This window comes from Mesoplodon mirus (genome assembly GCF_964341445.2).
Source record: "Mesoplodon mirus genome assembly, chromosome: 13".
NCBI lineage: Eukaryota > Metazoa > Chordata > Mammalia > Artiodactyla > Ziphiidae > Mesoplodon > Mesoplodon mirus.
Genome location: NC_138989.1, coordinates 18,403,319 through 18,419,000, shown reverse-complemented (window position 1 = coordinate 18,419,000; position 15,682 = coordinate 18,403,319). Strand labels below are relative to the sequence as shown.

At 49.1% G+C, this 15,682-nt stretch overlaps 1 protein-coding gene across 2 annotated transcripts in view; it reads right to left on the bottom strand.

The window, feature by feature from the left end:
• The window catches only part of ACACB (acetyl-CoA carboxylase beta), a 121,667-nt gene that overhangs the window by 38,327 nt on the left and 67,658 nt on the right, over positions 1 to 15,682 (bottom strand). For both annotated transcript variants that reach the window (XM_082640282.1, XM_082640283.1), the window contains 10 exons: positions 15,474 to 15,624; positions 14,052 to 14,186; positions 11,788 to 11,934; positions 10,167 to 10,355; positions 8,311 to 8,411; positions 6,407 to 6,495; positions 6,190 to 6,314; positions 1,847 to 1,960; positions 1,569 to 1,682; positions 899 to 988 (listed from right to left, as the gene is read on the bottom strand). In XM_082640282.1, coding sequence (XP_082496408.1) covers positions 899 to 988; positions 1,569 to 1,682; positions 1,847 to 1,960; positions 6,190 to 6,314; positions 6,407 to 6,495; positions 8,311 to 8,411; positions 10,167 to 10,355; positions 11,788 to 11,934; positions 14,052 to 14,186; positions 15,474 to 15,624 — 1,255 coding nt within the window. The remainder of the gene's footprint in view (positions 1 to 898; positions 989 to 1,568; positions 1,683 to 1,846; positions 1,961 to 6,189; positions 6,315 to 6,406; positions 6,496 to 8,310; positions 8,412 to 10,166; positions 10,356 to 11,787; positions 11,935 to 14,051; positions 14,187 to 15,473; positions 15,625 to 15,682) is intronic.

Below are 15,682 nucleotides of genomic sequence, written 5' to 3'. Positions count from 1 at the left end.
CTTCCCTGGTGGCGCAGTGGTTGAAAGTCCGCCTGCCAATGCAGGGGATACAGGTTCGTGCCCCGGTCCGGGAGGATCCCACATGCCGCGGAGCAGCTGAGCCCGTGAGCCATGGCCGCTGAGCCTGCGCGTCCGGAGCCTGTGCTCCGCAACGGGAGAGGCCACAGCAGTAAGAGGCCCGGGTAACGCAAAAAAAAAAAAAAAAAGAAATGAGGAGAAATCACCAGGGGAAGACAGTCAAGTTGAAAACACCCATCATCTCATAACTCCTTGAAAGGATTCTGAAAAGCAGATGAAATGTCGTGATGCCCTGAAATTAACCAAACACCTCTCAGCCCCTGAATTCAGGAAGACCAGAGCGGGAGCAGACAACCTGGCTCTAATCCAGGTTTCACCACTGCTCATGTTCATCTCTGCCTGACACACAGGGAGGTCACCTTAAATTGTTACCTAGGCAACTTCCGGCTCTCATAGTTCCAAGTGGAAAACTCTTTCAAAGGTATCTAAGGCAGGTGAGTTGGAAAGTTTGGATGAAGTGCCTCAGACTTGGCCCTTGGGGGTTCATATTTAACTGTGCCTGGTCCGGAAGAGGCTGGAAGGGCACACAAGATAGCAGGGCTTACCAGCAAGGACTCTGGACTAAGACAGACCTAATGTGAATCCTGGTTTTGCTACTTCCTAGCTGTGTGACCTTGAGCAAGTTGCTTCACCTCTCTGAGCCTCCGTTCTCTTCTCCGTGAGACAGGTGTAAGTAACAGGACCTACCTTGTACAGAGAATGATAAGATCACGTTTGCCAGGCACGTGGCCCAGGGTCAGGCATGTGGCAGGCGGGCAGTGGATGTTAAGACCGGCATGGTCAGTTCTGGTGCTGTTACGGGGGCCTCTCTCCTACTTACCTCCAAGGATGCCATGCAGACGACTTTGTTAGTATGATAGAAGAAAGTGGGCAGGACGTCAAATATGGTCGTTTCTGAGAGTATTAATTTCTACAGGAAATGGAAGGGGGAAAAAGAAGGAAAAGGGAATGTTAACAAGTTCTAACCAGCAGTCAGATAAGCAGGAGGGATGGGGGCAGGGAAGGAGGCTGGTCGTGTTGTTATCACGAAACGTTGCCCATTTCCCAGGCCCACGAGATCTGAACATGGAGGCAGTTCTGGGGTGACTGTTCCCAGGGCTCCCAGCTCCAGATGTGGAGGGGGTGCCTGGAAGCCTGTGAATGAGGCAGATTTAGGGGGTGGGGGAGCCCTGGGAAGATGAAGCCATGACCCAACCATGTGAGTGCTCCCAGCTTCCAATAAGTTCCATCACACATGAATTTTTAACATCACACCTCCTGGGAGAGCCTTGCTGCCTGAGGCTCTGTCCATCCTGCAGGACTCAACCTCTCCCAGAGCCTCCCCTGGGCAGCCCTGGCCACACTGGACTAAACCACTGGAGTTGGCAACTGTGCCCTGCACCCGAGTGCCAACCCATCGAGGGAAGGGGGAGCCCACTTCCCCACCCCCAGGCCCCACCTGGGCCACAGTGTGTGCTCTCTGCCAAGTGGATGGATGGAGATGGCCTCACCTTGAGGTTTTCCGGGCAGAACTGGTGGCCATACAAGTCGACGGCAGACAGGAAAATGGACTCCACCTGGTTGTGCCTCAGCTCATAGGAGGGGAGGTGGGAGGCAATCAGGACCTGCAGGGGGAGGGGACAGAGGGGCTGTGGTGAGCCATCCTCATGGGGAGGAGCCAAGGGGCGGGTCCTGCAGCAGAGGGGACATGCACGGTGGGGGCCGCGCATGGGGAACGACGGCACCCTGTGACCTCATGCGCAGTGGGGACCACAGCTGGCGACCCTACCTGTCTGGCTCTGAGGGCCACCTTGCAGTGCTTGCTTTTGCTCAGCTGAGTGAGCTCGCTGAGGATGGAGGTCAGCTCATCTGACAGGGAAGGGTCTGGGCCACAGAGCTCATCCTTTGGGGGAGAGAAACAAAATCCAAATGGCTCTCTGTTCTACCAGAAGGAAACAGGCCAGCATTCACCCTTGGCCAGGGGGGTGGGGGGGTGGCTGCCCCCGCAATCCTGCACAGTAGGATACACATACCTTTAGCCACTCTCCACCAAGTACCCCCCTGTTCATTCACTCTCCCATTCATCCACCCCAAAACATGCCCTAAATTCCTGGCATGAAGAAAAAGACAACAAAGTCTCTGCCTGCATCACTATTAATGACCAGCACTTATCAGGTACTTACTATGGCCGGGCAAGCAGCTAGACCCTTTCCACTCATTTCCTCAAATGCCCCCAACCCACTGACAAATTACTATATGATTCCCATTTTACAGATGAGGAAACTGAGGCTCGGAGAGGCAACATGCCTTGCCCCAAGGCTACCGAGCACGTGCAAGGCAGAGCCAGATTTGAACCCAGGGCTCTCCTGTCCCTATGGCCTCTCCCTGTTTCCTCTAAACATTGTTGCCTGACTTATGGAGCTCAGTTTCAGAGAAGAGGGATGAGGGGAAATAGAGGCAGGTATGAACAAAGAGTCAGGGCCACATGGGAGGCTTTGGTGAGGGTGTGTAAGCTACCCTCCAGGAGCCCCGGTGTGAGGGGAGCATCTAGGGCCTGGAGAGCTCAAGGGAGGCTTCCTGCAAGAGAGAAGATCTAGAGGTGGAACCTGCAGAAGAGGGAGGGATGAGGGTTCCTATGTGCACCCCTCCTCTCCGCTTCTGAACAAGGGACCTTTCTGCTGGAGACCAGGGCCGCATGCGACTGGTCTATGCAACTCCTCTTATGCCCTAAATGCAAGAAGGGCTTGGTAATGGCTCAGAGCTTATACTCCCTCAATACCCACAAAGACAGAACAATGAATGCTGGGAATCTGAATGCCTAGGCATCACACTCCCCCTTCCTTGCACCAGGCCATTCTCCAAGTGGTCACCAGGTGGTGGGGCCAGGGGTCATTCTTTTCCGCATCTGCTTCTGCATTTTCCTAATTAGAATGAGACCACACTGTTTTTACAATCAGAAAAAAATTTTTTTTAACATATTAATATTTCACACTTGTACATAAACACATAGCATGTCAGTGCTGAAGAAATCTCGTGGGAAATTATTCTAAACTTTCTCTCCCTCCCAAATTCTGATTTGCTTTATCAAGTGGCGGTGGCATTAGTCTCCATCATTCCACCAGCCTGTGGCTCCAAGGATAGCACAGGACGCAGGCGCTGTCCAACAACCAGGCTAGTGGTTTTCTAAGAGAGGAAAGACTCAGGAGTTCCCTGTGGCCTAGTGGTTAGGATTCCGGGCTTCCACTGCCGTGGCCTGGGTTCGATCCCTGGTTGGGAAAGATCTTGCAAGCCGTGTGGCATGGCCAAAGATAGGAATAAAAAATAAAAAGAGAGGAAAGACTCAAGACAAGTTTTGTATGAAAAATTTTTAAATCTGGCCACCACACTCTACACACAAAAGTCTAAAATACTCTCTCTCTCTCTCTCTCTCTTTTTTTTTTTTGGCGGTACGCGGGCCTCTCACTGCTGTGGCCTCTCCTGTTGCGGAGCACAGGCTCCGGATGCGCAGGCTCAGCAGCCATGGCTCACGGGCCCAGCCGCTCCGCAGCATGTGGGATCTTCCCAGACCGGGGCAAGAACCCGTGTCCCCTGCATCGGCAGGCGGACTCTCAACCACTGCGCCACCAGGGAAGCCCTCTCTCTCTTTCTTGTTAACTTTTGTGAAGTGGTCCCATGGCGTATATTTTAGCTCACAGCATCATGTTTTGTTTTCTTTGTTTTGTCACTAGCAAAGTCCTGTGACCACTGAATTGACGTTCAGAAATGAGGTTCCCTGTAAAGACTCAAAAACATTTCATTTCCAAGTAATCACTCAATTAACAAGTCTTTGCTCAAAATCTCCAAAGCATCAAATACCGTCAAATGCAAAGAACTCACCATTTTCTAGCAAATGGAAACAAGAGAGCCAGAAGAATAATGAATCTCACATATAACCCCCAAACCACACCTGCTACAACATTTTTAGCCTCCTTCACCAAGAAGCCCCTGGCAGTGCCCTAGTTCTCTGATCTGGGGGCCATTCCACCAGGCCGTCCTCTTCCCCAGGCCATCCTCTGATAAAAATTATTTTTAAGAACTTCGCGCCCAAAAGAGAGTTATTATGTACACAAAGAGTAGCAAACAGCAGAACTACCCACAGACCCAAGCCCTGGCCTATGAACAAATGGCGAGTGGACTGTAATAAATTATATAAAGGCATCCTTTGTTTTACAGACACTCACACTTAAAAAGACTCCATCCAATGGAGGTACTTTGAGAAAAAGGTTATATTATTTTAGCAATGAAATTCCCCCCAAGACTAGATATGTCCTCGGTCTTAAGTTCCCAATCCTGGCTGCATATTGCAAGCACTTGGGGAGCCTTCCTCCCAAATTTAATTTTTTTTTAAATTTTATTTATTTTTGGCTGCATTGGGTCTTCGTTGCTGTGCACGGGCTTTCTCTAGTTGCAGCGAGTGGGGGCTACTCTTCGTTGCTTCTCACTGCAGTGACTTCTCTTGTCCTGGAGCACAGGCTCTAGCCATGCGGGCTTCAGTAGTTGTGGCATGCGGGCTCAGTAGTTGTGGCTCACGGGCTTCAGTAGTTGTGGCGCATGGGCTTAGTTGCTCCATGGCATGTGGGATCTTCCTGGACCAGGGAATGAACCCGTGTCCCCTGCACTGGCAGGCAGATTCTTAACCCCTGCGCCACCAGGGAAGTCCCCCAAATTTAATTTTGAAGAACTTCAAAACTACAGGAGATCAGTACATTGAAAACTATCCAGATTCAGCAGTTGCTAAACTTTCACACTTGCTTTTCTAGTAAGCATACGTGCATGCCTGTACACACAAACACACTCTCTCACTCTTTTCTCTTTCTCTCTTTCAGTTGCAGACACCATGATCCTTCCCACTACTTCAGAATGTACCTCCTTGAGAAAAAAGATCTTTCCCCAGCTAACTGTAGAACTGTTAAAACACCCCAAAAATTGAACACTAAACCAATATTATTATCTAATATACAGTCCCCGTTTAAACTTCCCATTGGAGAAGCTTTCAGAAAGTACTAATGCCTGGGCCCCATCCACAGAAACCCTGAGTTAATGGACCAAGGGTGGGGCCTGGGCATCTGTATTTTTTAAAAGCTCCCCCATCCCCACCCCAGGTGGTTCTCAAGTACAGCCAGGATTAAGAGAATCTCATGCTGCACTAGGAGATTTTTAAATGATTCTTTACAAAAATATCAATATTTATGAATCCATCTTGTTAGGGTGTTAACTGCCCTATAAGCCCAGGCCCAAATCTGGCCCACTGCCCAGTTTTGTAAATAAAGTTTTATTGGCACAGAGCCACACTCATTCATTCACATATTGTCTGCGGCCACTTTCACGCTACAATGACAGGGCTGAGTAGTTTCAACATAGGCTGCATGGCCAAAGCCTGAAATATTTACTCTCTGGCCCCTTACAGAAAAAAATCTGCCGACCCCTTCCTGCTATAAGCCAAGCCCAAGTCTCTGCTACTATCTGCTGATCCTGCATTTTCTAAGTCACGTCAAGGAAAAAAATTTTTAGCTATAAAGGATTGTTAATTATTACCCGGTAGGAGGAGAAATAAGAACAAAGACATTCCACGCTTCACCAAGAAGGCAAAGTGAAAGCCCTACCAGAAGACTCGGAATCCAATACCCCTTGACTAATCATAGCTCATGACTCTGGAGCCACGCTGTGGGTTCAAATCCCAGCTCTGCACTTATAAGCTGGGTACCCTTGGGAAAGTGATTTCACCTCTCTGTGCTCTGTCAAAGGAGGATGAGAACGGTACCGACCTCCTAGGGCTGCTGGGGGAATTAAACAAGTTAGTATTTGTAAAGCATGTCAGGAGTGCCTGGCACACAGTAGGTGCTTTGTGGGTTAGTCATGATCTTCCCCAGGGGTCAACATATCCTACCTACTGCCTAGTTTTATAAGCAAAGTTTTATTGGGACACAGCCATGCCCATTTGCTTACACTGTGCCACAGCAGCATTGAGAGGTCAGGACAGAGACCATATCCTGGGCTAAATCTAATATATTTACTCTCTGGCCCTTTCCAGAAAAAGTCGGTGGAGCCCTGAGCTACCCCCACTCTGGGTAAAGGGCGACTTTTCTTGCTTACGATCAACATGATCACCAGCTGGTTCTTCTTGGCCACCTGCGCGTGGGAGAAGATGCAGTCCAACACCTGGGACATGTCTGGTTTCAGCTGCTCCCGGAGGTTTATCACACACTTGTCGTAGTGGGCTGCAGGGAGACAAAAGGCCACGTGGGGTAAGGCTCGGGGCCCCTCCTGCCCCCGTGGGCTTGTCACCAATGCTTGCGGTGGCGACTCTTGCCTTGTTGGAAATGGTGCTCAACCAGTAAATATCTTCGCAGGAGATCCAACACCACCGCCTTCATGTAGCCCCGGGTCCCACTGCGGTATCTGGGGAGGAAGGGAAGGCTGCCTTAGTGATCAACTCCACTTCCTGGGGTGCCGGAGTTATCCACAGCCAGGACTTTTATGATTTGAAAAAGGAGAAAACACTAATAAAGAAACTGGAGGCTGCTCCCTCTAATCTTTAGGCCTGGGAGGGATGTGTGAGTTAGTTCATTTGTGCTAAGAACTCCGCAGGCCAGAGAGACCAATGACTTGCCCAAGGTCACACATCCAATGAGAGGCCAAGCCTGAGCCTTTGGATGATGCCTGCCCGTCCCCATAGAGAAGGAAAAACACTTACAGAGTTGGGATGCTGAAAGGGGTCAGCCTTGCATGCATGGTTGAAAAGCAAAAATTTTCAATTAACCACTCAATGTATAAAGACAGATTGGAAAACAAAACAAAACAAAACTTGAAGGACATTTACCCAAAGATCCCTGTGTAAATTTCACTTCCCTTTTTTTTTTTTTTTTTTTTGTTTTTTTTTTTTTTTTTTTTTGCTGTACGCGGGCCTCTCACTGCTGTGGCCTCTCCCGTTGCGGAGCACAGGCTCCGGACACACAGGCTCCGCGGCCATGGCTCGCGGGCCCAGCCGCTCCGCGGCATGTGGGATCTTCCGGGATCGGGGCACGAACCCGTGTCCCCTGCATCGGCAGGCGGACTCTCAACCACTGCGCCACCAGGGAAGCCCCCTCACTTCCCTTTTAAAACCAAATGGTAACCTGGATGTTCCTTAAACCATTTCCTCTTCTAAACTATTTCAGAACACAGGGAATTGAGTTTTTAAGAGAATGTGATGCTGAGTTTTAGGGAAGCTGAAAGCAGCTTCACCCCAGCATCACCAAATGGCAACAAAAGAGAGTAAGAACCTAAAATACTCTTTTATTCAGATGTGATTTTAAAAACACACACGAACACAACGTAAGACAGAGCTTTGAGATTTATATTTAACACACAAAAACCTGCTATGGAATTTGATTCCTTTATCATTTGTTCATTTCTCCTAGGCATTTCCATTGCTGAAGGATGGGTTAGCGTTAGCGGTCAAAGTGTTCCGGGGAAGGGATTCCCCTCCTAGCCCTCAGCTGTGACTCTCACTTTGTGGGGAATCCAAACTCAAATCTCCTTCCTCAGCTGCGATCCTATATTGTTAGTAGGAGTCCCCATGAGCCAGGGAGCGCCCTGAAAAGGACGGCATTTTCCTATAGTCCTATATCCTCTGCACCTCTGATAGTTTCTGGCACATGGCTAATATGCGCTGAATTAATCCGCTGAAGTCTGAGAATGTTTGGATTCTGTCCTTATAGGCAAAGCTTTCTTGCTGGGTAGAGTTTTCATGCAAAAGGGCAGTTCTTTTTATCACCAGAATAGTTCTCCCCGCTCAAGAACTACTTAAGATAAAATACAAATTCTTTGCCAACTCCTCCTTTGCAAGGATCCCCCAAAACCGCAAGGATAATCTGTATAATCCTTTACAGCCTATAAAGCCATCTCATCCCACTGTCTCATAATCAAAGCTACCACAAGGACTCACTATGTGTCAGCACTTTACAAAAATCAATCTGCTCATAGCTCAAAATGACTTATGGTGTGTGAAGTGTTTTTATCCCCATTTTACAGACTGGCAAACTGAGATTCACGGAGGTAAAGGGTGTTGCTTTGTTCTGCTGTTAGGAAGGGCTGTGCTGGGGCTGTAACTGGGGTATCGGACCCCAGGTACTGTCTCCCAGTTTGAGCCTGCCCTTAAGATAGCACCACCCTGGGGCAATACATGGATAACTGAGTGTGATAACCACACCCCAAGGAGGGCCCAGGACTCACTTCTGGACCAGCTGCACAATGCTCTGGGTGTTCATGAAGAAGACCTCCCGATCGGCCTTCCGCTGCAGGGTGGCCGCATGGCAGTCCAGGATGGTGGCTATCTGCATGGGAAAACAGGACAGGTCTGGCCACTCAAACCACACAATCTGGTTGCCATGCAGAAGTCACCAGAAGGACCCACCACAGGCTCCCATGGAGATCCCATTAAAAAATATAGAATTCCAGCCCCAAAGCCCTCTGGCCACCCAGAAACAGCTCTGTACACCCCACTCAACATGTGGCTTGAGGACTCAAGAGCTCAGAATGACAACAATCACATAAAGACACACACCACTGTATCATCCCTTTCCACAAATACAAATGCTCTGGGGAAAGAGGAGAAAGGAATTTCCAACCCCAGGGAGCATGAGGGTGTTGGGTATGGGGGCCCTATTTTTACAGTTAGATTTAATGCGATCGGCATATTGTTTGTGGTGACAAAAAACATGTAATGAAAAACCTGCATCAATAACAAATTCCTAGAAGGTTGCAACGTGTATTTTTCTCAACTGGGGTCCTTGAGAGCTTTGTTTTCATTATTTTTTAGTTGAGATAGAATTCATATACCATCATATTCCACCCCCCTTCTTTTATTTTTTATTTATTTATTTATTTATTTTGCGGTATGCGGGCCCCTCACTGTTGGGGCCTCTCCCGTTGCGGACCACAGGCTCCGGACGCGCAGGCTCAGCGGCCACGGCTCACGGGCCCAGCCGCTCCGCGGCATGTGGGATCTTCCCAGACCGGGGCACGAACCCGTGTCCCCTGCATCGGCAGGCGGACTCTCAACCACTGCGCCACCAGGGAGGCCCCACCCCCCTTCTTTTAAAGTGTACAGTTAATTCAGTGCTTTGTAGTATATTCACAGAGTTGTGCAACCATCACCACTATCCAATTTCAGAGCGTTTTCTTCTCCCCCCAAAGAAATCCTATAACCATTAGCAGCTACTCGCCAACCCCCCTGCCCCCAGCCCCTGGCAACCACTAATCTACTTCCTCTTCATGGATTTGCCAGTTCCGGATGTTTCATATAAATGGAATCAGGCAACATGCGGTCTTTAATGATTAGCTTCTTTCACTGAGCATCATGCTTTCAAGGTTCATCCCTGGGGTAGCATGAATCAGTATTTCATTCCTTTTTATGGCCGAACGATACTCCAACCTAGAGGTTGACCTCTGGGAATAAACTGACTTACACTGTCCTCGGGCGCCCCAGATTGCTGATATGTGGGTGGGGTGATGGTGGGAGGCAGCCCTTATAACCAGGCAGAGGGCACGAAGGTAGAGGTGGCTCTTCCAAATGCAGATTTCCTTTAAAATGCCTGATAAAAGCACCCCCAAAAAAGAGCAAAACGAGGCCATTGTAGAATTATTAGAGATTTCTGATACTACCCGGGAATGGTTTCCATTCTTAAAAAATATTATATATATGTATAGCCCCAAGATTGTCACCTTACACAAAGCAGAGGGGGAGAATCAGTGCTACACGCTGGCAAGAAGAACTCACAATGTCCTCTACTGTGTCAGCCAGCGTATTTTTGGAAAACGCTCACTCTGCTTGCGCCAACTGCTTACTCCTGTTCCGAAGCCGAGTTATACAGAGTGAGGCCTAATAACTGTTTATGTTCCTCTAAACAACTGTTGCTTTGGGGGGAATGCTGCGATTCTGCAGAGAAGGCGTGAAAGAAAACTCTCAGTCCCTAGCATCTCGGGTGTAAGTGGGTCTCGTGAAGCCCGATTTGATCAGAGACCGGACGTCCGCACTGATGGGGAGACAAGCTCCCAGCGGGGCTGGAGTGGGGGTGGGGGGCACCCACCTGCTGGCTGGGGAACTGGCACAGCACCGAGGTGATGTTGCTGGCGTACTGGGCCATCACCCTGCGGACAGCCTTCTCCACGGGGGCGGGGATGCGGCCCGACACGCTGGTCATGATCTCCTGCAGATCCAGCAGTGGCAGCGTTGGGTGCCGGAGGGTCATCAGGAGCTTCTGCACCCAGTCCTTCAGCTGCAGCGGGGAGCACAGAGTCGGCCCAAGGCTGTGCTGGGGGCATGGGCACGGCCACCCACCACAGGGCGGCTGACACACTCAGCCCATCCAGGCCCCGTGCACTTGAGTGGCCAAATATCTAGACCCAGTGGCCTGTAGAACAGTCCAGAGTAGAATGGTCCCCTGACCACAGGGGGAACGAACACCCAGTTTCCCGACCCAGGAAGGCCCCACTCCCCTCTCCATGCATCCAAACAGCCAGGCTGGTGTGGGGAGAGAACACCAGGCCCTAGGAAAAGCGAACATTTGTGGGACACTGGCTTTGTGCCAGACACTGTTCTAGGACCTGGATTTGCTTGTTCTCATTTGATCCTCAGAGATAACCCTACGAAGTAGGAATAATCATTATTTGCATTTCCCAGTTGAGGAAACTGAAACACAGAGAGGTTAATCAAGTTACCCAAAGTCACCCAGCTAGTAGGAAGCAAAGCCAGGATGCAAACTCAGGCAGACTCAGAGACTCTTAACAGCTGCATTGCAGTGCTTCCGGCTCACCCGGAAGCAGAACTGTTGATGGTCTTTGAATGGGGAGGATAATGGCGCCAACCCCATAACATGGTTGTAAGGTTTAAAAATGAAACCATGCACACACAGGCAAGTGCAAAGACTTAAAAAAATGTTGTAATTCTAGCAATTAAGCAGCATAACCTAGGGGCTAAGTGCATGGACTCTGAAGCTAGAGGGCCAGGGTTCAAGTCCCCTCTTTGCCTCTTCATGGGTGAAACCAGGCAAATTTTGTAGCCTCTCTGTGCCTCAGTTTCCTCACCTGTAAAATGGAAATAATAACAGTTCTTACCTCCTAGGGTGTTGGGACAGTGAAATGACTTAATAAGGTTCAAGTACTTAGAGTAGTAGATGGCACATAGCACATACAGGACAAGGGCTGAGTTATTACTATGACCACCATCACTGTGGTTGGCTTTTCTGGGATGTAGCACAATTTTATAGTTACTGACAGTTGAGTTTAGCAGCATGGGTCTTTCACGGAGGTCTGAAAATCTGAGGACTTGTTTCTCTACAGACAACGGGACCCTGGGATGATGAACAGAGTTGTGTTTCTGGACAAAGCCCCTTCCTCGCTGTCTCTTTAAGAGGGTGACCCACATCGACTCCTTTCTTAATTTACTATGTGAACATTCTCAGCGTTGAGCTGAACCCAACCCCAAAAAGCAATGTCCCCTTTACAACAGTTTATAATCAGAGAGAAACATACACTGATGTTTACAATGAAACTGAGGAATTTCCTGAGAATGGGTCCTTGATAGAAACAACAGAGGATGAATCATTTTCTCATTTCTTACCTCAATAAAGATCTCTGGGATCTCCTGGCTCTTCATACGGACCTATGCACGTGTGTGTGATACACACCTACCCTGCACACGTGACCCACCTTGATGCTAAAAATAGGCTCCGGCAGACAGTAGCCCTTCATGATGTTCCTCAGATTTTCCAAGACACTGTGAAAAACCTGGTGCAGTTTCTCTCCGAGGATGGGCAGCGTTGGTTGGGAGGGCAGCTCTCCCGTGAACGGCTCAGCCTGATGAGACACCACAGGAGTCAGAGGTCAAGGCCACTGTGGCCTCTGAATGAGACATACAAGCCAAGGGTTGAGGCAAAGCTGCCAACACACAATATACGCAATACACATAATGCGGTTATCATGAAGCCTGCGGGGGAGGGGGGGACAGAAGAAAACATTGTATTGGAAAGTTAAAATTGCTACATTCACACCCCTGTGTGTGGTTTCCAAATCTTTGCCTTTACAAATGTCAGCATCAATTATGTACCCCAAATAATTCTGGAGGGCGTTAGATGTGATAAAAAAAAAATGTTCACATGTTGAGATGTGGGGAAGTCATTCTGGCTTCTACATGAGTTAACTTGAATTTCATGCTAACTAGAGCAGCCAGTTTGTAGCCAATCAAACATACATTGTACATCTGCTTTAATTATTAAAGAAAAGGGCGCACGGACCAGAAGTAAAGAATGTCCATGTTAAAAATAAAGATGAAATGCCTCCCTTCCTCGGATGCCAGTGCTGGTTCTCCTTTGATGATAAGATTCCCTAACCAGGTGCCAAGGCCATATGGACTCGTCGTGTACGTGCTGATCTGTTCTGTGTGTGTGTGTGTGTGTGTGTGTGTGTGTGTGTCTTGAAACCTTGAAGGAATGTATCCCTGACTTGTTTCATGTTCGTTGCTCTGACAAGACATAAAACTGTGCTGAAAAAAACGCTCCTTGGGATCAGTTCCTCAGAGTTATCTGAAAGGTTGTCTTTCGGGCTATGGTCCTGTTTGGTTCAAATAAAACTCTTTTCTATTCCTATTAAAAACTCTTTTCTATTCCTATTAAAGACTTTATTATTTTTGTCGACAGATGTTTTTGTTTTGCTTTGCTTTCTAACCAAGATCATCTTCCTGTTTTTTTCCATTTATTTCAGTCTCACTCGAACCCCAAAGATGAATGCCTAGCAGAGTGAAAATTTAGGAAACTCTCATGCAAGTGTCCGTGCTTTTTGTAAATCATAAACATTTAGCCTTAAAGGATCCCCAAATAAAAAGCTCCCCAAAGGGGAAACACTGACTTAATGTATCCATTCGTCTGTTAATTTATTCTGCAAATATCCACTCAACACCAACTGTGTGAGGCACTGGGACCCAGGAGCTGGGGCATGCTATTCTGCTGGCCCAGAACCCTCAGCTTCCCGTCCCTCAACTCCACTCCCAACCCTGCAGGCTCCTCTCACTCTTGAAGATTAACCGGAGGGTTTCCTTTCTCCACAATCTGCTTCTCCACCTGGGCCTTCACAGCCAGCGGCCAAGGGCAGTCCCTCTGACTGCACTTACTGAGCTGAATTACAAAGGCTTATCTGCCCTTCTTTCTCAGGGCATCTGTGAGCCTCCTGACCTGTTGCTGGGAGCTGTCTCAAGAACCTAGCCCAGGAAACGTTTGCTAAAAGGAATCACAAAGCAGGCACAGACCTTCCTGGTGATCTAACAAAGCTCAGTCTATTTCTAGCTTTGGGAACCCTCTAAAAAGAATAATGAAAAGAAGGAGAAGAAAACAAATGAAACTAACAGAATAGTCTGAAGAAAAGAGTCGATTTGATTTTTTTAGAAATGCTTTTCTAGGTTTTCTTTTATCCTGGGCATATACACTAATTATTGTAGAGAAAACAAAATTACATGCATAAATGGCGAGCCACCTCCCCGCAGACCTGGCTTACTCTAGGAGGGTAAGTCATGTCATGTCACGGAGACATGACGGCTCTATATAACGCACCGGGGGGATGATGTTTGCGTCAAAGTTCACAGGAAGAACCCTTCCCCTGTAAGCGTCTGGGAGAAAGTTCTTCCAGGCAGAGGGAGCTGGCCCTAGGGGGACGGTTCTGGAGCATTCGATTAAGGGAGGGGTAGCGGGAGAGGAGATGAAGCCAGGGAAGAAAGCAGGGCACAGCTCAAGGGGGGTCTTGGAGATCATCGGAAACACATGGCTTTTATTCTAAGTGGGATAGGAAGCTGCTGAGAAGGATGTGAGCACAGGCAGGCACACTCCTATGCCCGTCGTGCTGGCTGCTGTGAGCGGGTGGTGGCAGGAGAGCCGGGGCCACAAGCCAGTCTGGCTCACGGGGTAGCTGTGCCAGGTGCCACATACCGGGTGCACTTTAGAAGGGTCATCAAGCTCCAGCCTGGCCACCACACAGCCTGCTTCCAACACAGCCCCTGGGCGCTTGATATACTTCACCCGGCCACTTTCCTGCACATTCAGGGTCATGATCATCTTCATCACCTGTTTTGCAGAAAGAAGAAATTAGATGGAGCCCACTAGGACTGGCCTGTGTCACCCCAAACTAGTAACTCTGGAGCAGGGACTGTGTCATTTACATTGAATGACTCCGTGGGCAGAGTTCAAGCGGAGGGTAGAGAGGGAACCAGCATTTACACAATCTGTTGTGTACCAGGCACAGCACTGGGCATAAATTTTTTCCATCTGCAAAGCCAGCCAGGGAGGCAGGTGTTCATTGTGCCCATTTTACAGACGTGGAAACTGGTCTTTATTTCCAAAGGAAGGCCTCTCTCTTAGAAATACAGATGAATCATACGATGTAGGGTGACTGACACACACATTCCTAAAATGCGGTACATTTTGTGACCAGCTCCGGTTTTTAAAGGCAGTGAGAAAACCCTCTGGGGAATGAAGAACATGACTGCAGTACAGTCATCAGCCCCCTTGAACTGGTCTGAGAGTCTGGCCACGTGGACATGATCAGTTTTATCACGTGTGGGCTGCAGACCGACAGGACTGTCCCACCCTTTTGGTCAGAAATTCACAGCTTGGGCACCCAAGTCAGCCAGGCCTGGGATGGAACCCTGCTCCCACCCATCACTCTGTGATCTCCACACATGCCTTCCCCTTTCTGAGCCTCAGTTTCCCCAACAGTAAAATGGGAGGAAATGACAGTGTTGCCTCACAGGGCGCTGATCAGGGTGAAGCAGGATGGCACACAGTAGGAGGCCGACAAGCGTCAGCTACTACCGCTGCTGCGTTTTCATTACAAAAATCACTACTTTCCTGGGCAGCAGAGAATGGAGGCCGGGTTTGAATCCTGGCTTGGTGCGACCTTGAGTGAGTTCCTTAGCCTGCCTGGGCCCCGTGTCTTCATGTACAAAATGGGGGTCCCATTTGTGTCCAACTTACATGATTGCTGGGAAGATTAAAGAAGGTAATTAAAGACAGATAAAAATGCTTAGAATGGTGCTTGCCACGTGGGAAGTGCTTTGCTTCTGTTGGCTTTACCACTTTTTAATTGTCCGCATCATGATCATTCATCGGTTCTTACTCACTCCTGGGGAGGTACACATTTTTGAGATTTTTTTTCCCTTTGGATATTGCAGGGAATTGGGGCTGAACCCCACACACATGGCTCTCTTAGGAATCTGCAGATGACAGCCCAGGTGAGAGGGGAGGTCTGCTGGCTTAGGTGAAGCAGCACTGGCAGATGGCCCTGCCTGGGGGATGGGATGTAAGGGAGACCTGGCTGCAGCCCTACCCCCCTCCCAGGGGGCCTGCGGTCACCTCTATCTCAGCATAGCTGCCCCCAGCCTCGACATGGCCCCCGTCCTCCACCATGTACTGTATCAGCTTCCCCGCCGAAGGGGCTCTCAGGACCGTGGGATCATTCTCCTTCTCAAACACACAAGTCTTGTTGCCGATGGTGATTCGGTAACTGGAGAGAGAAGGAGTCAGGGGAGGTGGTGGGGAGACTGGGGAGGACCATCGACCCA